Raw genomic sequence first — 22,096 nt, 5'->3', positions numbered from 1 at the left:
ATCACAGAATGGTTTGGGTTGAAAGGGACCTTAAAGATCATCTAGTTCCAACCCCCTGCCATGGGCAGGGACACCTCCCACTAGTCCAGGCTGCTCAAAGCCCCATCCAGCCTGGCCTTGAACACTTCCAGGGATGGGGCATCCACAACCTCCCTCGGCAACCTGTTCCACTGCCTCACCACCTTCATAGTGAAAAATTTCTTCATGATATCTAATCTGAATCTCCCCTCTTCCAGTTTGAAGCCATTACCCCTCATCCTATCACTACATACCCTTGTAAAAAGGTATTTTTTACTCCAGCTTTCTTGTAGGCCCCCTTCAGGTACTGGAAAGCTGCTATAAGTTCTCCCCAGAGCCTTCTCTTCTCCAGGCTGAACAACCCCAGCTCTCTCAGCCTGTCTTCATAGTAGAGGTGCTCCAGCCCTCGGATCATTTTTGGACCTCCTCTAGACCTGTTCCAACAGGTCCATGTCTTTCCTGTGCTGAGGGCTCCAGAGCTGGACACAGTACTCCAGGTGGGGTCTCACCAGAGCAGAGCAGAGGGGCAGAATCACCTCTCTGGATCTGCTGGCCTCGCTTCTTTTGATGCAGCCCAGGATGCAGTTGGCTTTCTGGGCTTCGAGCGCACATTGACGGATCACGTCCAGCTTTTCATCCACCAACACCTCCAAGTCCTTCTCCTCAGGGCTGCTCTCAAGGCATTCTCCGGGGAAAAGCTCAGAGGCCGGGCCGGGGCAGCGCTCCGCTCGGGTGAGCAGCCTGGGACGGATCGGAGGGGCAGAAGGCTGGTGTGGGAGCTGACGGCGCTGCAGCCTGGCGGAGACCGGGAAAGGCGCAGCCGCCAGCCCGCTACCCTGCGGCAGGGCCGGACCGGGCCTCTCCACCGCCTATGGCGGGGCGGGCGCTGCTACAAGAGGGGCAGGCGGGGGCTGAGCGGGCCGGGTGCTATGGCGGAGGGGCGGAGCGTCGCCCGTAGGGTGCTGGAGCTGAAGGAGCTGCTGGGCTGCGCGCAAGAGCCCGAGGAGGTACCGGTGCCGTGGTCGCGTTGGCTCCGGCGTGGAGTTCCACCCGCGGGCGTCAGGGGGCCGCCCCGATCTCTTAATGTATATTATATATGTTTATGTGTACATACGTAACGCAGCAGTGAAGCCCCGTGGCGGGGCGGCCCTCGCCGTGCTGAGGCGATCCGGGCCCGCGGTGTGTCCCCTCGTCCCCGGCTGCCGTCCTTGCCGAGCGGGGAGAGGGGCGTCGGAGCTGAGGGGGAAGCGCCGTGTGAGGTTCCGGCCCCGCGTCTCCATTTTGTTTCCCCTCCCTTGTCGTGGCTGTGAGGGGTTGGAGGAAGGCTGGGCAGCGGTCGGGTCACGCATGGCCATTTCCCGGGTGGGCGAGGGCCGAAGGTCCCTGGGGGTCACCAGGAGGCCCTGGGTGAGGAGGAGAAGGGCAAACAAAGCGAGGTGGTGTGTCCTTACATCCAACAGGTAGTGCTGGCTGTGCGAAGTGGCTGGCCAGGTCAGAACAGAGGTGTGGATTTCTGTTTTCTCGGTGGAATAGGTGTTTCTGCTTTGGTGTTTGGGGTTTTTTTTGTTTGTTTTTTTTTTTTTTTTTTCCTTTTCTGCCAGCAAGAGGCATATGAGCTGTCGTGCCCTGCGTTGTTGTTATCCCTGGTTCCTGAAGAACAAAGCTCTTCTCTCTGAAAAGAAATGAAACCACCTGTAGGACAGCGGGGCTGCTCGGTAGCTGCACAGGCTAGATAAGGACTACTTGAAGCAAGCAAGCATCAGTGGGGAGATGAATCAGACCAGCCTCTGGAAGCTGCTCCTGATGCTCTGGAGGTAGCGGGAGGCAGACAGGGTGATAAGCGCAGGCTCCAGGGCTTAGCGGGGACGTAGACACTCTCCAAGCCCCATCCTGGGCTCTGGAGGATGATGGAAGCAAAGCAGTATGTGCCAAATTTGGCTTACGAAGTAATAAATCACACTTGGCCGAAGGTATATTCTCTGAGGGTTGAATTCAGTTTGAAAGTCCAGAATGCGTTTGCCGTGATAGATTTCTAAGACATTAAAACTTGATGCAAGTTTGTGGAAGTATTTGGAGTCAGAGCCAGTATTTGGAGGCAGTAAAATTTAATCTGCAGTGTGTTTGGTAGTTAATGAACTTGAAAAGCTTAGTCATTAATCATATCTACTCTGTGTTTTCAAAGTGCGTGTGTATGCATATATAGGAAACACTGATTTTCTTAGCCAATAATGGTTTATCTTCCTGAATGCCGGTGCTGTAGGCTTTATCTGCGCAAAATGCAAATATCTGTGCAGGTGCTTCTTCAGATGTTTTAATTTGAAGTTCAATGAACCTAAAACTTCTTTTTGTGCTACAGAACTGATCAGATCTTTGAATCTTTCGTCTTTCGTTTTTTTAATACTTGGGACTGGTGTTGTTATGCTATTCTGAGCAAGTGATTGAAAGGGAAAAGAAACAATTATAGAGGTAATTAATTTTAAGTGATCACAAAACAGTAAGTTTCAAAACACATTCAACTCAAGTGAAAAATGTGAATAGCCCTGGCAGATTTGGCTCTGTTAAGGGAGGAGATGCACAGTTTTTCCTGTGGCATGACTGCAAGCAGGTGCTGCATAAAATGGGACTAATGGTGGTGCTGCAGCGCTTCTGCTGTCTCTGGTAAAACTGTGTCTAGTGAAATAGAAATATTTATGGATAACAGGGGCTAAGGAGTGGTAGGGGAAGTGAGAAACTGGCAGCTGTAAATTGGCAGTCATGAAATGCACTGCTAATAAAAGGTAAATCTAGTAATAGAAAATGCGTGGTTATCATGTTTAAAGGCAAAGAGGAAAGTATTAGGTGTGTGCGGAAAGAATAATAAATCAATATTACAGATGTGTCTGTAGGTAAGTGTTGGTGTTGTCAAATATTTCTGTTCCATACTTAAGAATAATATTTGTCTTGGCACTTTTTAATACTTGTTGAATACTTTCTGATCTGATAGTAACCAGGGAAGATGCAGAACATTGATTGTTCGTGTCAAAAGCTGCTTAATGTGCAAGGTTTGATAGCTACCCCAGTGAGTTTTCAGAGAACTGACCAAAGAATGAACAGAACTAATGATTTAAGTATTGAATGATGCTCAGGATGCTAGGGAAGTTCACCAGGACAGGGGAAAAAAACCCCTGTGCTATTGTTTACACAGGTAAGTGAAATAGTCTTCATTGACATCGATCATGAAGGAATGCATTGAGCAGCTACATGATGTTGCATATAAGATGTAATTGGTGTAGAATTAAAGGATGGTGCCATGATCTGTGCCACTTGATGAGACTTTATGTAGATATGTACTGCCAAATTTATCTCAGATTATATTCAGCTGACACTAACTGTCATAAATATATGCAAGTCTCTTAAGGCATTTGACTTGCTTCTGTATGATGCTGATTACAGTAGCAATGTTATGGACCTGATGCAGTACATCAAATGGATTTCAATTGCACTCACCAAAAATAAGTGCCAGACCTTATCAGAAAACAATGTTGATTTGTGGATTTGGTTGTGGATTTGTGGTGGCTTTTCTTGGGGTGGGATGTGATTATACATCTGTTCTTGACATGATGCTACTCAGATCTTTCTTAATTTAGAAGACAGTAAGCAATGCAGGGAAATACTACAACTACTGAAGCAATTTGTGTAAAATGAAGAGAGACTCTTCTAGAAAACCAACTTTGATCACGTGTTAGGCTATGTTCATTTAAGCAACACACATTTTAACATGGCTCAGTGGAAAGTCACAGCTAGGAGCTGTGAATATAGGTCACTCAGGATAGGAGACTGTATTTTGGAAAGCATTGACTCAGAAAATGATTCGGAGCTCTGATGTATTACCAGTTGAGCATGAAATTGCAGTACAATGCAGTGGCTTATGGAATAAATGCTATCTTTGGGTAGTTTAGCAGGGCTCTATAGTATTAGAGGGACAATTACAGGAATATTATGTCCTGTTCTGGGGCCTGTTTTTAAAAACAGCACTGTCAAGCTGGAAAGATAATAAGGCAGCCAGAGAATGGCTATAGCTCTGGTTAGTGTAACTTACTGGAACTAAAGAACCAAAGTAAAGTGTGTGATTAGTGTTTACATCTCTGTGTTGTATAAGATGCTTGAAAGAAGACTCCTTTAGTTAGCAGAAAGAGATAATTAGATTCAGTAGCTGAAAACAAAACTAGACAAACTTTTTTAGGCAAACAGTTGTTCTTTTTTTGGGTTTTGGGGGGTTTTTTGGTGTGTGGGGGTTTTTTTTGTTTTTTTCTTTTTTTTTTTTACTGAGGGCATAGGAATGACTTGCTTGGGAATGTGTTGGGTTTTTCTAATGTCTTCAAAGTCTTGGTGCTCTTTCAAATGAGGTGTCTAGCTCAGCCAGAAGTTACAGACTTGGTGAAATTTCATGGGCTGTGTTGTAGAAGAGAAGGAGCTAAATAATTGTAGGGATTCCTTTGAGAGAGAGAGATGCAGCTAGTGAGTGAGGAGGGAAGGAGAGACAGCAGGAAAGAGTTACTGTGGTGAAATGTTGAATCAGTCCCTTGACCACAGATGGCCTGGGGACCTGTTAATGGGTCCCATCCTTCCTGAGGGTCCAGCTAGAAAAAAAACGAGACTGTACAACAGTTGTGTAAGGGATGATAGAGCAACACCGGTTCAGTGGGAAGAGACCAAACTCAGTGCACCTGAGATCTGTTGTTATCATCACTTTGTTTTCAGTTTTGACTCTGGAAAATTTTGTTTGCTTGCATGCAACCCGTTGTTTGTTACCATTGCCCCCTGCTCTCCCTCCTCCCCTTTACCTTAGCTCGCTCTTGCTCCTATTGTCGCCTTTGCTTTTGTCCCATACCAGTTTGTCCATAAGGCTCTGCTTCTGTTGTCTGTTTATGTTGCATGAAGACCAGTGTCTTGGGCTCGCTTGGAATGTCATTTGTTGGAAAAACAACAGTCCTAAAGGCTTTGGAACATTCTTTAGGAATCAGTATTTAGGAATTACATAGAACAGTTCAGGAATTGTATATAGAGATAATTTTACATTCTTCACAAGTTTTCTATAAACTTTACCATTCTTTTAAATATAAAGTTTTTCTGTAAGGGTGTAGCTGATAGTGGTATGCAGGGTAAAATAAACCAGTGGAGGGTTACATAGGTATTGTGTGTATATGGAAGGACTTGGTGGGGGAAAAATTACTGGATACAGTCCAGCGAGATAAGAAGAGCCAGAGGGGCTACAAATGCTAATGGTAAAAGATATGGTTAGAGGGAGGCACCTCAACTGTCAATCTTCATTTTGTTTTTGAAGGCCTAGTCAGAACAGACTTCAGATAAATGACTTTCTCTTTTTTTGCCTTATTTTATGTAATAATTGTAGGGGTGCACCATATAAATATCATGAAGCCAAAGTTTGTGTTTCTAACAAGCTTTAGTTTTGGTGACAGGCTTTACTGTGTCTTATGCTTCACAGTGTACCTTTCTGTGACCTTCACCAAAGTCTAGTAGATACTGGAGATTGATATTTGTTCTTTAAAAAGCAAGCAGCCCCTCCTAGTCTTTGATAGAGAAATGAGGACTCTAGCAAATGGGATAAATACAAAGTTTTCCTGCTGTTACTGATGTTTGCCACAAATTAGATTTGATTTCTGATTGTTTGTGTAGGCTTGGTTCTAAATGCCAAAGGCTCAGAGCTGGGTGATTCCTACCGACAGTTTGGATGCTGCCACTTACGTTGTCCAGACACAGTACAAGGCAAAGGGAACTGTCTCTCCTTCAGTAGTCCCATGCACGCATAGCTGCCGATCTCACTGCAGCCTGAGCCATTCCCTGCTTTCGAGAGGTCAGGATCGCTTCTCCTAAAAGGCTGTTCAGAGCGTTTGATCCATGCTTTCTGTTTTCTTTTTAATGAAACCCTCTTGTTTGTCTTAATTTGCCCAATGTGATATACATTTCAAGAAAGCAAAATGAACAGTATGATCTTTGGTTTAGAAAACTGTGAAAGTTTGTCTTTCATTAAAATGCATTGACTGCTTTTGGACATGCTTGTCATCTAGGTACTTTTGTAATTTAGCCTGTTGGTTTGAAGTTGTATGAGTAGTAATTGCCTGCTTCCTGAATCTGTTCGCCTGAAACGAACTCGGCTTGTCCAAAACCCATCAACAGAGAACACCCAAAACCGCCATTCTCTTTGTAGCTGGATGAAAACAACTTTTAGTATTCTTCCACATATAGGTTTGTCTTTGGCCTATGGGATTTATTCCCAGTGACTCATACTGCTTGAGTATCTAGTCATCCTATATAGCTCAATATAACCTGTCAGCAATGGGTTGCTTCTGTTTTTTCATTGCAAAATAAATTAAATGAATGGGGATATATATTTTTAATTTAATAAAAAAATGACGTAACCCGGCACTGATAACACAGTTTCTATTACTTGTGGTTAACGTGAACAATTATTATTTTGCATCTTTGCAATGTATTTTTTTTCCCTGATGGAGTTATTTAGAAGTAGTCCGTGGCTCATGAAATATGTAGGCTATACCTGTGAACTGTCTGGAAAAAGTGAAATGTTAAGCATGTATTGTTCTCAGAAGTCAGAGTAGTTCTCTTGAGATGGAAAATTTGTTTTTCAATTCATTGCATATATTCTTAACACAACTTAGTGGCTCAGGGAACGTCTTACTCTTGAATAGGAGATAAGCAGAACTTCACGTGGCTTCTGTACGGGTTCTGAAATTTCAGTCAGGAAGCCTTTTTTTGTAGGTGTCCTGCCCTTTTGTAGCTAGCTGAACTTTTTGGGAGAGAGTTGATTTGTTACCTCTGGTCCTAGGTGTATGTCTTGCTGTTAACCGCTTTTCTCATGCTTTCTCAGGCTGTGAAGCGTTTCTCCTGTACTTCTCTAGGTCTCAGAAACACTCTTGGAGGGTGGATGATTTACAGAAAGAACTGCATGCCAGGCATGTAGATAGAGCCCACTGAACGCAGTGAAATTTAGTGTCAAGTGTTGGATCCCACTACTAATGCATTATAGGAACAATGAAACTTAAAACAACAGTAGAGAAAAATATCCTTCAGTGCAATTTGTAAATAGTTTCTTTAAGTTTGCTACTCACTTTTCTACCTCTTCCACCTTCTGCACCATCATTTCAGAAGCAATATATAATATGATAAATGACAGTTCATTGCTTATTTAAGTTACCATAGCTGTTATTGTAGTCAAAAAGTTTCTGGGTAGTCTGTTTTGCATTCCTACAGGTTCCTGCCATTGCATTTAAAAGTGGCAATGATCTGAAAAACCTGACTAGTATTCCAGGTTGTGTGAAAGCACTATGAAATGCTGTTCAGTTGCACATTAATTCTGTCATCTACATAACATGCCTTATCTTTGACAAACTCCCATGAAGCTAAGTTGTGTGTGGTCAGCTGCGAGACTCTGTAGTGCTGCATACCTATTGCCAAAGAAATTGTATTATATTGCCAAATAACTTTATACTCTGCTTATAAATTAGACTTTTGTATTATTGAAACACTTCTCATAGGAAGATGAGCATTTTGTATTTGAAGAATTCTTTCCTGCTTTGATAGAAACGTTGAGTTTTGTAACAGGTGTACACTTTGTCAGTGCGAAATAAAACAGCTGTTCTAGCTTGAGCTTGTTTTGTTACTGTATAAATTGCAGTTAAGTTTTCAAAACCTTATTTTTTTCTCAAACTGGGCTCCCACCAGCTCTATTGCCCTTTCTTGGCCTGGGCTGATGGAGTGGTGCTGCTGACTGGGAGACCTGCTGGGAGACTTGCTGATTTTTTTGCATGGTGTTGGTTCTGCATAATGCAACTTTTCTATTGGTTCCGTGACAAATGGGGGTCACTGCTACACAAGGAGTGTGGGTGTACGTATGTAGCCTGTACTGCTTTATTATTAATCTTTAATGTTATCTCTGTAGTGGCAGATTCATACCTCCTGGATTTTCTGGTATTATGGAAACTGGGGGTTGGCAGAACTGTACTGGTTCACAGCACAGACTTCAAGCACAGCCCTGATGTGTAGTAAAGAACTGCTTACATTTTCTTGGAGTTACTGGTTATTCCTCTTAACACAATTGAGTATTTTTGGGTTAAACATGTGAATGAAGATGAGAAAAACCAAATAGAACTTACGAATACTTGTTTTAAAAAAAATAAATCTAATGTTTTCCTTCCAGATCATAAAAACACTTAAGGTGCTACAGGATTTGGATATATCACTGGATATTCTAGTGGTAAGTGACCAATAATAGGTTAATCTCTTCCATAGTGAATTATTGTGTAAATGTCAGGGGTCTGCAATCTTAAAAGCAGGGAACGTGTTGCGTTTTTAAATTTTGACTCTTAATCCTGATTCGTTTAGAGCTCTATACAAGGAACCATGGAGTCTTTTCTAAAAGCCAGCTGGAAGTTGGGCATACAATTTGACAAACAGTATTATGCCAACAGTGATAGTACTGAGCAGCAGTCTGAGCATACAGAGAACACTTTGGTACTTGGGGTTAGTTTCTTCTCCTTGTGAAACTGCTTTCAAGTCAATATCTTAAGACAATACAAATAAGGGTGAACAATTCTTTAGGTTGGTTGTCTAAATCTTGTGTCTTTTATTAGCAGCTAAACGTTAGTTTCCTGCATTTAAAGAGCAAGCATCCCAAGTAAAGGATACTTGTGACTTGTACCCTTTCTAAGCTGCATCCTATCAAATTTTATATTAGAAATTCTCACACTGGTCTATGAAGCTTCTAGTTATTATGAGCAATGTGTCTTTATTTTGGGAAGAAGGAAAATGTGGTATTTGCAAGAGAGTTCTTTGAAGACTAGGAGAAAAATATGGTAATTAAGATGTTGGGCTGGGCTGTTCAGGCAAAGGCATTTGCCTCCCTAAACACAGGTAGACTTCTACTGAAATACAGCAATATTTATATATTTTTATTGTAAAACAAAATAATCTCATTATGATTAGTTCTTTAAAATGACAAAGGGCTTCTACAGACAATTCATGTTCCCAGCAAACTTGCATATTTTATAATGTGACAGACTTTGATGGAGGCCTTCAAGTCAAATAGAAGAAAGAGGTGTCTTACAACTGCTTACAACTCCACATATTTTTAATGCATTTGAAGAACATAAATAGCTTCAGGAAACAATCCCACCAAATTTCTTGCATCTATTTGCAGTACTCTGACCTACCAAACCAGTATTGCTCAAATTACGTAGAAGCTAAATATCCTTAAAGTGAATTTAACGAAGTCCTTTCTAAGGTGTGAGCTGATTATGTGGGAGTAGCACATGTATAGCTCTTGCTCAGGCTTCATATGAGTATCATTTCACTAGTTACAAGCTGCTGCTAACCTAGTGAATTCCAGGTTTTGTAGGCATCTGAAAAGTGGGAGTTTGTGAATCAGACACACTTTCTGATAATGCAGGATTGAAGAAAAAAAATCACCGTGTTTCTATATACACTCAAAGTCTGCAAGATAGTTGTGCTTAAACAATGTAAAACTCAGTAGAGCAAGACTTGAAGGCACAATGATAATGTGAAAATAATTGTACTGGGGGCAAAATAGAAAATGACAGGTTCTAAATGTCTTTTTTCTTTCTTTTTTTTTTTTTTTTTTACCCTGTGGCTGAAATTGAGACTGAGTTTGGTCATATGAACTCTGCACCTCTGACCCTTCTACCCCTGGCTGAGATGCATTTTAGATTACAATACGTCCATCATATATGCTCTCTAATGTGCTAAAATGTTCCTGCATAAGCCTAAAGGGAGTTTGAATTGATTAATCTAATTCAGTGGAGCAGGATACATTTTGTGGGCATAAGCATTCCAGCCAAGAGAAATTCCTGAAAGACATACATTTAATGGAGGAAAACTAGTTCTCTTAGCTTTATGAATTAAGAGTGCATTTTGTTTGCCATATTTGGTTATAAATATCTACTATTATTAAATTATTATTATTAAATATCTATTATAAATATCTAAATATCTAAATATCTATAAAGAGTGTGTTTATTTCTTTAGCTGCCATAAGACTGGTCTGACTACTAGACTAATACTGTTTGTAGCAGTTTTAGAGAAGACTTTTATTTGGTATGTTAGTTGTGATTTATTCTGACTATCTTTCTTGCACTATCTTCAACAGGAAACTGGCATAGGCAAAACAGTTAACAGTTTTAGGAAACATGCCACTGCTGGGAATGTAGCTAAAACCCTGGTAAAACAATGGAAAAAACTTATTCCTCCAGAAAATAAAAGGTAGGTGTCAACTAACTTTCAGAAAGAAGTTAATTATACCATAGTGTAACTTAATAAAATGCAGCTTGGAAAGCTTAGGAATGTGTTTGGAATTACAAATGTGCATTAGGACAAATGCATAAATCAAATGGCAGAAATGAGGCTGTTGTGGCTTAACCCCAGCTGGCAGCAAGGACCATGCAGCCACTTGTGTGGTTTTCCCCTTTCCCCCTAGAAGTGTAGGGAGAAAAGGAGGGGAAAGGTAAAGGGGGGGGGGAAAAACCCTCTACCCTGTGCATTGAGATAAAGACAGTTTAATGGAACAATATCAGACAAGGAAAATAGCAATAATAATGAAAACGGTAAAAGAATAAACAAGACACAAGTTGCTCTCACCACCCAGTAAATTGGTGGATTGGCACCATCCCAAGCAGTGGTCACAAGTACCTGCTGCCTGGCTGATTGCATTTATATACTGAGCATGATGTCTATGTAGGGAATATTCCATTAGACATTCCATCATCCTATGTATGCTCCTTCTTAGCTTCTGTGGGAAGCTGAAAAAAGTCCTTGAAAAACATAAACACCACCTGGAAACAACTAAAACAATATTCATTGCTGACATTCCTTTGATACCAAATCTGAAAAACAGCAATCAGTAGAAATAAAATTAACTCTCTCCTAACTGAAACCAGGACAGTCTTGTACAAAATACTAGAAAACAAATCAGAGCGACCAGTATCAGTCGATTTGTGAGCCAGCACTCAGACTTCAACTGCTTTGTTTTTTTTCTTACTGGTGCAAGTTCGTAGGACCCAGCTGATGCAAGCAGGACTAAGCCAATGATGTGTATTGCTCTGCACTTCTTCAGGGAAGTGGGAAGCTTGCTCTTTCTTCACAGAGGTGGTGGTTAAATGAGGCAGCTCTCCAGTGATTTTGGTTCTATAGAGGACTTCCTTATAATGCTCTTGTGGACTGAGAGGGGCTTCCAATATTGGAGGAGTCACACTGAGGAGATGTGACTTCTCAGAATGGAGCAGCCACCACTGCCAAGGCCAGGCTAACTATGCTTTAGATGTTTTGCAGACCTCTGACAAGTTGAGCTGAGAAAGCCAAAGTTCTAGATTGACTAAACAGTCCATTTTAAATCTGAAGTTGTTCAAGCAACGGGAAAGTGAAATGCCAGAACCTGTGATAAGCAAAGTAAAAATACTGACCTGTATCACCTACAGAGCATGTCGTAAATTCTCTGTCTCGTAGTTATTTCAAGTACTATGTCTGTGTTATAAAGCATGCAGGGAAGACTGTTTAAAAAAAAAAAAAAAAGGTGATCCAGCACATTCTAAGCAAACAGTACTGTGTCAGGCATGTTTTCCTAGTGATGGTTGTGTTTCTACTCCCCGCTTGTCGTCTTGTTTCAGTATTTAGCAGCACTAGACTCAAGAGCTGCTTCTCTGGGATTCTGTACTGTTAATGGAAGAATAAGAGCACAGCAGAGCACAGTTCTGTCTTGTAAAATTATGACACATTGTGTGATTTAATGCTTTTAGTTTTACTAGTATAGGTAAAAAGATTGATTATTCAAGAATTTAGCATCAGATGTAGCATGGGATGTAATTTTTATTTTTTTTAATACTGCAGTGGTCCCAGAGGAAGAAAACAAAATACTGAAAAAGAAAAAGATGAGACAAAAGCTTCTGTTTCCGAGGAGGTTAAGCATCCAGAGAAGTCCAAAGCATCTGTACTGGCATCCAGAAGTTCCAATAGCGCTCCCATTTTGAAAAAATTGAATAAGCAGCGTACTTGTAGTGAAAAGACCCACCGAAGTAGAGATCGTGAGTCTCAGAAAGAATGTGATAATAAAGAATGGAGCAGCAGTTCTAAGCATGCTTCCCACAGTAACAATCCTCAAGCTAAAGAAAGTGACTTCAAAGAGAGAACCACCACAGACAGCAAGAAAGTTTCAGAAAAGCAGTGTTCCTCTGTAGCCAATAAAGACTTACCATCCCTGAAGGAAAAGCCTAGTAAGGATGCTTCCAAACAGAGAAATCCTAAGCATGTGAAGAAACCAAACCAAAAGCTCGTCATAAAAAGCAAAGTGGAATTATCTAGTGAGGAAAAGCAGTGTTCCTCTGTAGCCAATAAAGACTTACCATCCCTGAAGGAAAAGCCTAGTAAGGATGCTTCCAAACAGAGAAATCCTAAGCATGTGGAGAAACCAAACCAAAAGCTCGTCATAAAAAGCAAAGTGGAATTATCTAGTGAGGAAAAGCAGTGTTCCTCTGTAGCCAATAAAGACTTACCATCCCTGAAGGAAAAGCCTAGTAAGGATGCTTCTAAACAGAGAAATCCGAAGCATGTGGAGAAACCAAACCAAAAACTCATCATAAAAAGCAAAGTGGAATTATCTAGTGAGGAAGAATTTGAGCCCCCTACTATGTCTTTTGAATCTTACCTTAATTATGATCAGGTTACCAAAAAAAGAAAGAGGAAGGCTTGTTCTACAGGTGAACGGACAAAGTGCAGTGAACAGAACAACTCATTACCACAAAAGGCTTCAAAATTTTTTCATGAAAAAGAGAGAGAGGACGATGAAAAAAAAAGTGAGAATGATCAATCAGAAACTCCCAATAAAAAGGTAAACCACTGCATGGTTGAGATAATAGCAAATAAACTGCAGACGAATAAGTGCTTTGGATTCCTATTTTCAGTGAAATTCAGATGTATTTATTTTAAGCAATAGATTGCATGGCTCTGACATATCAGCTGCATTGCAGTTGCCAATAATTGCAATAATAGAGGCAAAAATGATTGTTTGTTGCATACTGGCAGTTTAAAATCATAGAATTGCCTAGGTTGGAAGGGACCTTTAAGATCGAGTCCAACAATCAACCTAACACTGCCAAAACCACCACTAAACAACATCCCTACAGTCAACTTGTCTTGTATTTTTAGGATGATTTCCAATATGGCAAAGGTCTTTGATCCATATGAGCTAAACTGCTTTTTACCCACAAAGTAAAAGTACTTACTTCTGGAAAGATGTCCTCTTCTGTTCTTGACCAGCCTGGTTTGTGACTGTAGCAGCTGGTTCTATATAGCACAGTTGTTCTGTCAGATGCTGTGGTTAATAGTGAATGTTAAGATCTGCAGTGGAACTAAACTTTCTTCTTCTAATGCATTGAAATAAACCACAGTATTGCATATAAAAGTGGCTTAAACAGATTTGTAATCTGAACTATCCTAGTCCCTGGTAGTGAAGAAGCTTAAGTAGCTCCTCTGAGCCAAGGTAGATCTAAAATGTGCGTTAATTAGACCTTTAAATGAAGCCCTTTTGTGCACTGGGAATTGGAGGTCTTTTCAAGTCTTTTATCTTTACTGTGATGTGAAAGCTCTGTGAAGGCTTTATTTATTGTGGAAGATCTGCAATCTGAATGTAGTATCTTCTGTCCCAAATGGAGAAATAGTAATGTAGAGTCTTGTGTATGATACTCTAGCATAAACTGTTTGAGGAAAATTCTTGGATGTTCAAGCAGTTGTGAAAAGTTATTAAACATACTGAAATGAAGTTCAGGGAGATGGAAGCTTTGGGCTGTAAGTGCCTGTCTTACAATTGGAGGACACCCAATACCCAATTTAGATGTTGCACACAACGCCGAGCATTTGTAGGGAACTGTACTTACCAGACTGCTGCATGTTTAAATCCCTTTTTAAGGGGTTGTCTGTGAAAATTTTAGGCTAAATGGCTTATCCAGCACAGTATAGGAGACTTGATAGGACCAGGTATAAAGCTGTTTCTTGTCTTTCGGGGTGGCATTTAGTTTGCCTTTAAACATTTAATTGTGGTTTTGTATTCTTGCAGTTTTGTCTCATTCACTGCATGCCTCTAACCTCAGTAACAGTTTATCTGAAAGCCTGTTAGCTGAACACATCTACTCTGTTCTTTAATTTCTTTTTATGCACTGATTGCAGATATCCCACTGAGTTCCCTTTGTGATGTAGTCTTGATAAATAGACTATGAAGGGGTATGCTGAAAAGTAATCCAGTGAGTAAATTTTATTGCCGAAAAGAAATAATTCTAGTTAGCCTAGTTAACTTTGGGGTTTGCTTAAGGGTTTTTTTTTGTAGCTTATTTTAAGCCTCAGTAAACCCAAACTTGTAATGTTGAAGCAATGTTTCCTTGACTGTGCACAGGCCAAGGTGGCATGTCTCCAAGATCTTCTTAATACTCCACTGCCTAAATTTCTGACAGGCATCTCGGTCTCATCTACCTCATATGCTGCTGAATTTAAAGGTAAGTAGAATGCAGGGCTGATAAATGTTGAACAGTGCAGACTTTTACAGCTTTATGTAGAGATGTCTTTATCCCCTTTCCTAATAAACTATATCAGCTCATCTGTCCATGGCAAAGAAATGCCTCGCCTTCACTTCCTCCTCTGTAGGAATCACATTGAAGTTGAAGGGAGTTACAAAGGCTTCCGTCTTATGGCTTGCTGAACAAAGAAATACTGTAGAAGGTTACCACAGATGTAGAGAAGGCATAGGTCAGGTGGTAGTTCTACAGGCTCCATTTATCTTTACTCCTGGTAAAGCCTTAGTGGAAATTCTTAGGAAGCATTAGGTCTAGCTTTGGCATAGGAACTTGCTCGCATCTTTATAGGTAGGTGACACAAAGTGACAGTGGTTCCCCTCCCAGCTTTGGTGAGGTTTCAGTGGTTTCATATCGCCCTGCTCTTGAAACATCACTGCTATTGCAGCTTCTGGCTTCTCTAGGATAACTCAGGAAGATCAGTAATGTGCTGTAGAACTACTAATGGAGTAATCTAGCTGTGAATACAGCTCACGTAGATCTGAACTAAATAATGCAAGGCTGGTTTGAGTTGGTGCAGCTCACTTGCAATGTACATGCTAATGATGAATGGACTTCTGTAATGTATGAGACGTGTAAGGGCCCCAAACCGTAATGCAGTAACCTTGTATTTCAAGAAAAAATGAATGTACCTGTGTCCTACCAGCTGTGTTTCTCTCAAAGTTGAATGTTTAAAGCATTGTAAAATGTCACAAGGTAAAGGAAACCCTGCTTGATTGTTTTGTTTGCAGATTTCCTAGCACCTGCTGTAGAAGCACCCCAGCAAGTCGTTGAGACTATTCAATTCACAGGACGGAGACTGAACTCTAAAATGCAAGTTTACTCTGGCTCTAAAACAGTCTGTCTTTCAAAGATGCTTACGCTGTATGAACAGTGCATCCGTGTGCTTCAAAATAATATTGATTGTGAGTACTTTAAGGGAATTGTAGCAGTCTGTGCCTAAAGTGTATCAGATTTCTTTTTTTCCTGTCCATGCCAACAACTGGCCTACTAAAAGATATTTTCTGTCCCTACAAATGTTGACTCAGAGCAGGTTGAAAGGCATTTTAGGGGAAAAAAAAAAAAAGGGATTTATGACCATGCTAAAATGTAGCTTTGTGTTGAAAGCTTATGTTTTTTTAAAGTTCTAGTTTTAGTTAAAATATAATGTCCTATAAATTAAAAGCCAAAATAGCTGCTGACTTTTTTCCCTGCAAGATGTTTGTTTGCATAAATTATTAGAACGAGAAATTTTTTATTCCCTTGCGTAGGCAGAGAGGGGAGTGATGCATATCGGTAAAGATGGGACAATAGCTATTCAAAGATGCTTTCTCTGTCTTCAAATACAATTGCCAGTCAGTATGGAGCTGCTAATTTATAAATATTTTCATAGACTGACTTCAAAACATGTATTCTGTTAGTGTTGGCTAAAACTAACTTGTATTTTTATTTTTAAACTGTTCGGTGAGTGGTCTTATCCACTGAGTAAAATAAATGAGATGCTTAAAGTACTGTCCTCTTTTGTAGCACTACATGAAGTAGGAGGTGTGCCCTTTGAAATTCTTGAGCCTGTGCTAACACGTTGCACGCCAGAGCAGTTGTTTCGAATAGAGGAATGTAATCCGGTAAATTCTGCCTTGTTAAATTCAGGCAACCACAGAGGACATGAGGCATCTGTTTCTGCCTTCCTTGCACCCTTTTTGATAAAAACTCTCCACGGGTTACACTGGTTTTCTGTCTTGCATACTTATTTCTTTGACCTCAGCTGTCTTTATCAAGCCTCCCTTTCTCAAGTGTCAGGATTTAAAGCATTTGAGAGAATTATTACTGATAACTAAGTGAAAGCCAGTGGGGGTAGAAAAGTATTTCTCTCTCTAAAAATAAGGAGGGAAAAAAAAAAAGACCACAGTATTTACCACTGAAATAGCTGGGAAAGTCGTAATAGAACCAACTGCTTTCAAGTCACAAACTGTTAAGGCTGCAAAGCATACCAATCAGCAAATATCAGGTGAGATTTCATGTGTGATAGATTTCTTATCTACACTGTTAAGACTTTAGCTCCATGATGCGTTTGGACATCAAGGTTGTAAGTGTGTAGTGCTTCATAGTGCAAGTTGGCCATTTCTCTGCATGCCTAAAGTTGAGAGCTGGGGTGGCCTGAGCTGGTGCTGGAAATACAAGTCTAGCCTGTAAGCATGGCTCACTAACTCAAATATAGAGCTCTGCTACTTGAAGCTTCGTGATTTCTAGACTGAAGTCAGTATCTGCATGGTATTGTCACACTATATGTTGGGGGTACCTATGTAGCGGGATTTGTTCTGCACCTTTTTCCACCAGGGAATTGGGCTTTGTCTACAGGCTCAGCTAACAGGCACTCTTGAAAATGTTATTTTAAAATCTTTGATTTAAGATACCTTGTGTTCAAATTAGACATTTACAGAAGAGTCTGACCACTTGTGGAAGAAACACTGCCAGAGAGATTTTAAAAATGAGAGCCTTCTGGAATATGAGTCTTGGCGTGAAATGTACTTGAGGTTGTTTAATCAGAGAGAAGAAAAACTGAAGACGCTTACAAAAAATATTATTTCAGCTCAGTCTGAGAAACCAAAAGGTAAAATCTGTGGTTAGCTTTTCCGCTTGCAAAACCCAGTCTCTTCTGCTATCCTTGACACTTAATATGTAGGGTTTAGTGATTTGTTTGCATTGAGCATTAATGCTGTATCTCTAGGAGAAGTCATCAGGAAAGAACACTTTTAATTTACAGATTGCTTAAAAAATAAATACATGCTTAATCCAATACATTAATGCATAATACTTGCAGCATACAGTAGATGGATCTTATCTTACTGGCTAGACTGAGGATCCTAAGTAACAATGCAAAGAGTACAAACGTAACTACAAATACCAAAGTTAATATGAAGAAATAATATATGCAGTCTGTATATGGTTTGCCATGGTTCAGTTACTACTTTGGTACCAGATTCTGCTGTTCCGAATTATTTTTTTTCCCAGTTTAAACCTAGAAATTGCCACATAACCATATTATCAACTGAGCTTTCAACATAATGGGCAAACAAAAAAGTTACGTATCCTCTGCTCCTTGTTTCTGTGTTAGGCAGGCAAGTAAAAATGGCTTATGTGACCAGTGCAGCAAAACCACCAAGGAACATTCGCCGACAGCAAGAAATCCACGGGACAGCCGGACCTGTCACCCAACTTCATCCCATAGAGAAGTGCAAGTAAGTGTTCTGTACTATGCTTTTAATTTGAGTTTAGTTGTCTTTGTCAGTACAAAAGCTTGCTGGTGAAATATTTTTGAAGTTATAAATAGCTCTCTACTTACTTTCCTTTTTTAAGCAGCTAGTGGCTAGAAACTAACTTGCCTTTTAAGTCTTGCATGCTCTTCTGCTGTGTATGCGTTGTCATTGCACATTTCTCCAAAGTGCCAGCGATGAATTCGCCCTCCCAGCTGGAGAGTGAGTGGATGCTGTTGTTTTTCTCCAGATTACAGTAATGCCACTTGACATCCTGGGGAGATTCCAGTGTTGATGTTTCGTGTTTATAAACCTGCCTAGTAGCCTCACATGCTCTCCTGCTTTAATAAAATCCCAGTCAGCTGTCTGGAGTGATACAGCTGACCAGAGTGAATCTCGGCAACTTTTAATACTCTTCATGGTGGATTTCTGCTTTGGCAGCTTAGCGGGGTATCTGGAACAGTCTGTAGTAGTAGCCAACACTAATCACTAGAGGAACAGAAAACTGGGATTCCACAAATGTTTCCTTTGTACAGCACAAAGCCAAATATTCTTTGTGACATCTTAGTTCAGAGTAGTTCAACAGCCATGAGAACCAAAGCTGGGATGTGATGTTTGTTCTGCTGTTCCTGCCAGCCTAGTGAATTCTCTTGTATCCAAGATGATGGCTGCAACAGGGAGATAAACCAGCTGTAGCACCAGCTTCTGCCTCTTCTTCCCTTCTCAACTATGTGGAGACAGACATGCTGGTTTTTACTGTTTCAATATCTGTTCTTGTCTGAAAGAAAGGTCAGCGGTTTGATTTAGAAGCACACCATGGGTTGATGAGTCCATGTGCCAGCAGCTGGACCGTAAAAGCTATGGAGAATATTCATACTGCCTGAACATGGGTATCTTAAGCTGTGGTCACTTGCTCTGCTGTGGCTGTTGGTGAGCATGGTGCCCTCCCTTGTCTCCATTGCCTGCAGTTGTTCCCATGTTGGCATAACTGCTTTTCAACTCTCTCTCTCTCAAAATTATCCCTTTGGGGGAGTGGCAGGTGGAACACTTTTCATTAATCTGAATTAAGGAACAGTTATGCAGGTTGACAAATATGTGAGTGGATACTGACAGATAGCTGGGAACAGGGACAACAAAAACTTAAGCTGTTGCAAATATGATGCAAGACTGACTTAGTACAGTTGGACATGTCAGGAGAGTCATTTTAAGTCGTTTCTGTTACGATGCTGCAGTGCCTGCAGCTGTACTGAGTAATTGTTTGGTCTTAGGCACATGAAATTAGATAACTGAACTGACCTGGGCTGACTGGGAGGCGGGGGTGTCAGCTCTGGTCATCATATAGTTGCTAATCAGTTGGTAGGGGATGTTTAATTCAGCTGGAGTTTTGTATCAAAACGGTGGGAAAGTGTGTTTTCTGTGAATTTCAGAAGCTTGACTTAGTCGAGCAGCCTTGACTTACTGCTCAAGATGGTGGTGGTATGGGGCAGGAATGGCAGCCTGGATGTAGGCTTACCTTTTAAGGCCTCTTAAAATCACCTTTTACACCAGATACAATGTTTTTATAGCTGCCCATTTAGCTGATGAAATTAGGAAACTACTTTCCATACTGTTGCTGCTTTCAATGAAAAGATAGCCCGACGCCAAGGCAGTAGCTTAAGGCACTTCAAGTTAGGCTTTTGCTTTTAGTTGCGCTGTGGGAGGGTGTATCCGTGTTTTGACAGACCAGCCTTCCAGTTTAGGTGCTTCAGGTATGTTAGTGTAAATGTCCTTTCTGCTCCAGTAATCTCTGGACCAGTAGCTGAATGATATACTCAAAGCTACGTGTTTGTTTTTCTCATGTATGCTAGATTTGGAAGAACTGTTGTTGTGTGAAACAAGCTGTAAGAGGGTCATTGCTTTGTCTTCTCGAGAAACAAGAGTTTGTTTAGGCACAATAAGTTTAACTTCATTGCTTTGACCGTGTCCTCTGAAAGCCTAGTGGTTTTGCAAGCTGTAGAATTTGTACAGCTGAAATCTTTACTTCAGAAGCTAGACTTGGAGGAGCTGAAAAGGTCCTATGGCAATCACGCGGATCCCCAGCAGGCTGCTGTTCGCAGTTCAACAGTATACAATAACTGTCAGCAGACGTCAGTGACTGGTTCTGAGGCGTACAGGGCTGCCCGTTTGGTGACATCATGCTCACACTATAACGCTGTGTTGATTTAACTGTCTTTAGCAGTAGGCATCAGCTCTATATCTGTGTCTGTCTCAGTACTTGTTCTGTTGATTGAGGATTCCAACCTGATATTTAAGGATAGCTATTGTGCCTTTTGCTAGACGTTCCTACTTAAAAAAAAAAAAAACAAAAAAACAAAAAAACAAAAAAAAACCAAAACCCAATCAAACAAACAAACAAAAAACCAAACAAAAAAAAACCCCCAAAAAACCAGGAAAGCTTGGGTAAATTTGTCCTCCTTTTCTGTCAGAGCTAGTTAGCAGTTCAGCTGTGCTCAAGAAGAAAATAAAGAGCAAACTAGAGCACAGAGCACTATGAATCACAATGGTATTGCCAAACGTTTTGATCTGTCCCAAATTCTGGTCATGTAATTTTAAAGACAAATAAGATGCATAAAATCTAAGAAATGGAAAAATCTGTTCAAGAATGGAAATGGACTAGATGACCACCAAACATCCCTTCTAAGCTGAATTATCCTATGATTTTTAAATGTATGAAATCTTAAATGCTTGTGATCAGTTGGTTGTTTTTTTTTTTTCCCAAAATGAGCCAGAGCAGATAGTAGTTTAATATCAAATGCTAACTTTTTTCTTATTTCTTATTTTTCTTATTTTTAAAAAAAAAAAAAAGGTTAAGGATTGCAGAAAGCAGACACAGAAATAACTCATCATCAAATCCTATCCCTGCTAGCAACAGTGGAAGCTCTAGCTCAAGCGTAATGCCTCAAGATGGAAAGAAGCCTATCAAAAGTAAATGGAATTTCCTAAGATTATAAAGAAACTTGTTTTAAATTGCTGTCTATTAATATATGCTTAATATTATGCTAATACCATTTTAAGTCACTCACAGCTGTAATCCTAACTGGTCACTTTTTTTTTTGTTATTGAAGAAATTGCACCAATCATGAGGAAAACTTTGAAAGCCTTGAAGAGTAGAGCCGGACGACGGTAAAATGAGGCTGCGTATTTGAAGCTTTTGTGACTATTTGTGTATCATGCTACAGCTAACGAAAGTAATGTTAATGTAAACATTCTTCAATTTGCCTTAGTTAAAGTAGTTATGAAACGGTGCAGGGGCGAATGATTTGCAATAAAAATTGAAACATCTGAGTCCTTTCATGCTGCTGCTTTCTTATTCATGAGCGAGAAAAACTGAATTGAAATAAAGTCAGTACACACTAATGATAAATCAGTTTATATGGACTTTTATGGACGCTGTCTTTATCAGTTTATGTACACATTTGCATAAGCTTTTCATGGAAGCACTTAAGCTGTGGGTATATTTTTGCCAAGGTTAAGGTTATCTTGCAGAAATGGCCACAAGGTCTACTTAGATAGAATTGCAAAGAGGTCTTGGCATCTCTTGCACAAAAGTGTTTTGGAAACTCAGTGTATTTGTTTCACTGAAGGTTTTTGTAGGCAGACTTTTGTATTTTTCTTTTTTATGAAAATGTGATTTGGTTGGATTTTAGTTTTAACTCTTCCAGAAACAGAAGGCTGTTTTATAAGACAGTTCTGGAGCTCAACTTCTGACCTTCTGGAATTGGGCTGTGAAATATCCTTACTTAGGACACCACGTGGTTTTCGGTTCTTTTACTTGACTGCAGCAATGCACCTTTAAAGGAGAGGTAGGAGAAGACAATATTTAAATTTAAATTGCCTTTTAAAAGCAGAATTTATATACTGCCATGACAGTGAGTTAATGAAAAATCATGTGTTATTCAGGAGCTCCATCTAGTTGGGACACTTTTGGTACAATAATTAAAGCCAGACCTGTTGTGTGATACCATTTAAAGGCATGAAGTCCTTGTGTGGGAGATAATATTTTGGGAACAAGCAGAAGGGAGGGAAAGCAAGAAAGTCATTAGTTTGATGCTGTGGTCATCCTGTAGAACTCATGCAGAATAATCCATTTAAGTCTGGAGATGAGAGAAACTTTGCGCTATACTCTGATCTGCTGCTTTCAGCCTGTCATGAAGAGGCCCATCT

The 22,096-nt window shown here is 40.3% G+C and overlaps 1 protein-coding gene across 2 annotated transcripts; it reads left to right on the top strand.

Moving 5' to 3' along the window:
• The first annotated feature begins 941 nt into the window (after positions 1-941).
• LOC134513931 (elongin-A-like) lies at positions 942-21,203 on the top strand. 2 transcript variants are annotated; one of them, XM_063331131.1, is made up of 11 exons: positions 942-1,025; positions 8,234-8,290; positions 10,199-10,311; positions 11,932-12,928; positions 14,486-14,585; positions 15,392-15,565; positions 16,167-16,264; positions 17,070-17,250; positions 17,755-17,878; positions 20,739-20,857; positions 20,998-21,203. In XM_063331131.1, the coding sequence occupies exons 1-11, from the start codon at positions 948-950 to the stop codon at positions 21,057-21,059; spliced, it is 2,103 nt and encodes a 700-aa protein (XP_063187201.1). In that variant the 5' UTR covers positions 942-947; the 3' UTR covers positions 21,060-21,203. The 2 variants fall into 2 exon arrangements, with proteins under 2 accessions (XP_063187201.1, XP_063187200.1); XM_063331130.1 differs by lacking the exons at positions 14,486-14,585; positions 15,392-15,565; positions 16,167-16,264.
• The last annotated feature ends 893 nt before the right edge of the window (positions 21,204-22,096 follow it).

This window comes from Chroicocephalus ridibundus, chromosome 3, assembly GCF_963924245.1.
Source record: "Chroicocephalus ridibundus chromosome 3, bChrRid1.1, whole genome shotgun sequence".
Classification (NCBI taxonomy): Eukaryota; Metazoa; Chordata; class Aves; order Charadriiformes; family Laridae; genus Chroicocephalus; species Chroicocephalus ridibundus.
This window is presented reverse-complemented; position numbering and strand designations above follow the sequence as displayed.

Excerpts from the sequence above, each read along its gene's own strand:
- LOC134513931 (XM_063331131.1), top strand. The coding sequence starts at position 948 with ATGGCGGAGGGGCGGAGCGTCGCCCGTAGGGTGCTGGAGCTGAAGGAG. Across the intron at positions 12,929-14,485 it reads CAGAAACTCCCAATAAAAAG|GCCAAGGTGGCATGTCTCCA; the intron begins GTAAACCACTGC and ends GACTGTGCACAG. Across the intron at positions 16,265-17,069 it reads GAATAGAGGAATGTAATCCG|ACATTTACAGAAGAGTCTGA; the intron begins GTAAATTCTGCC and ends TGTTCAAATTAG.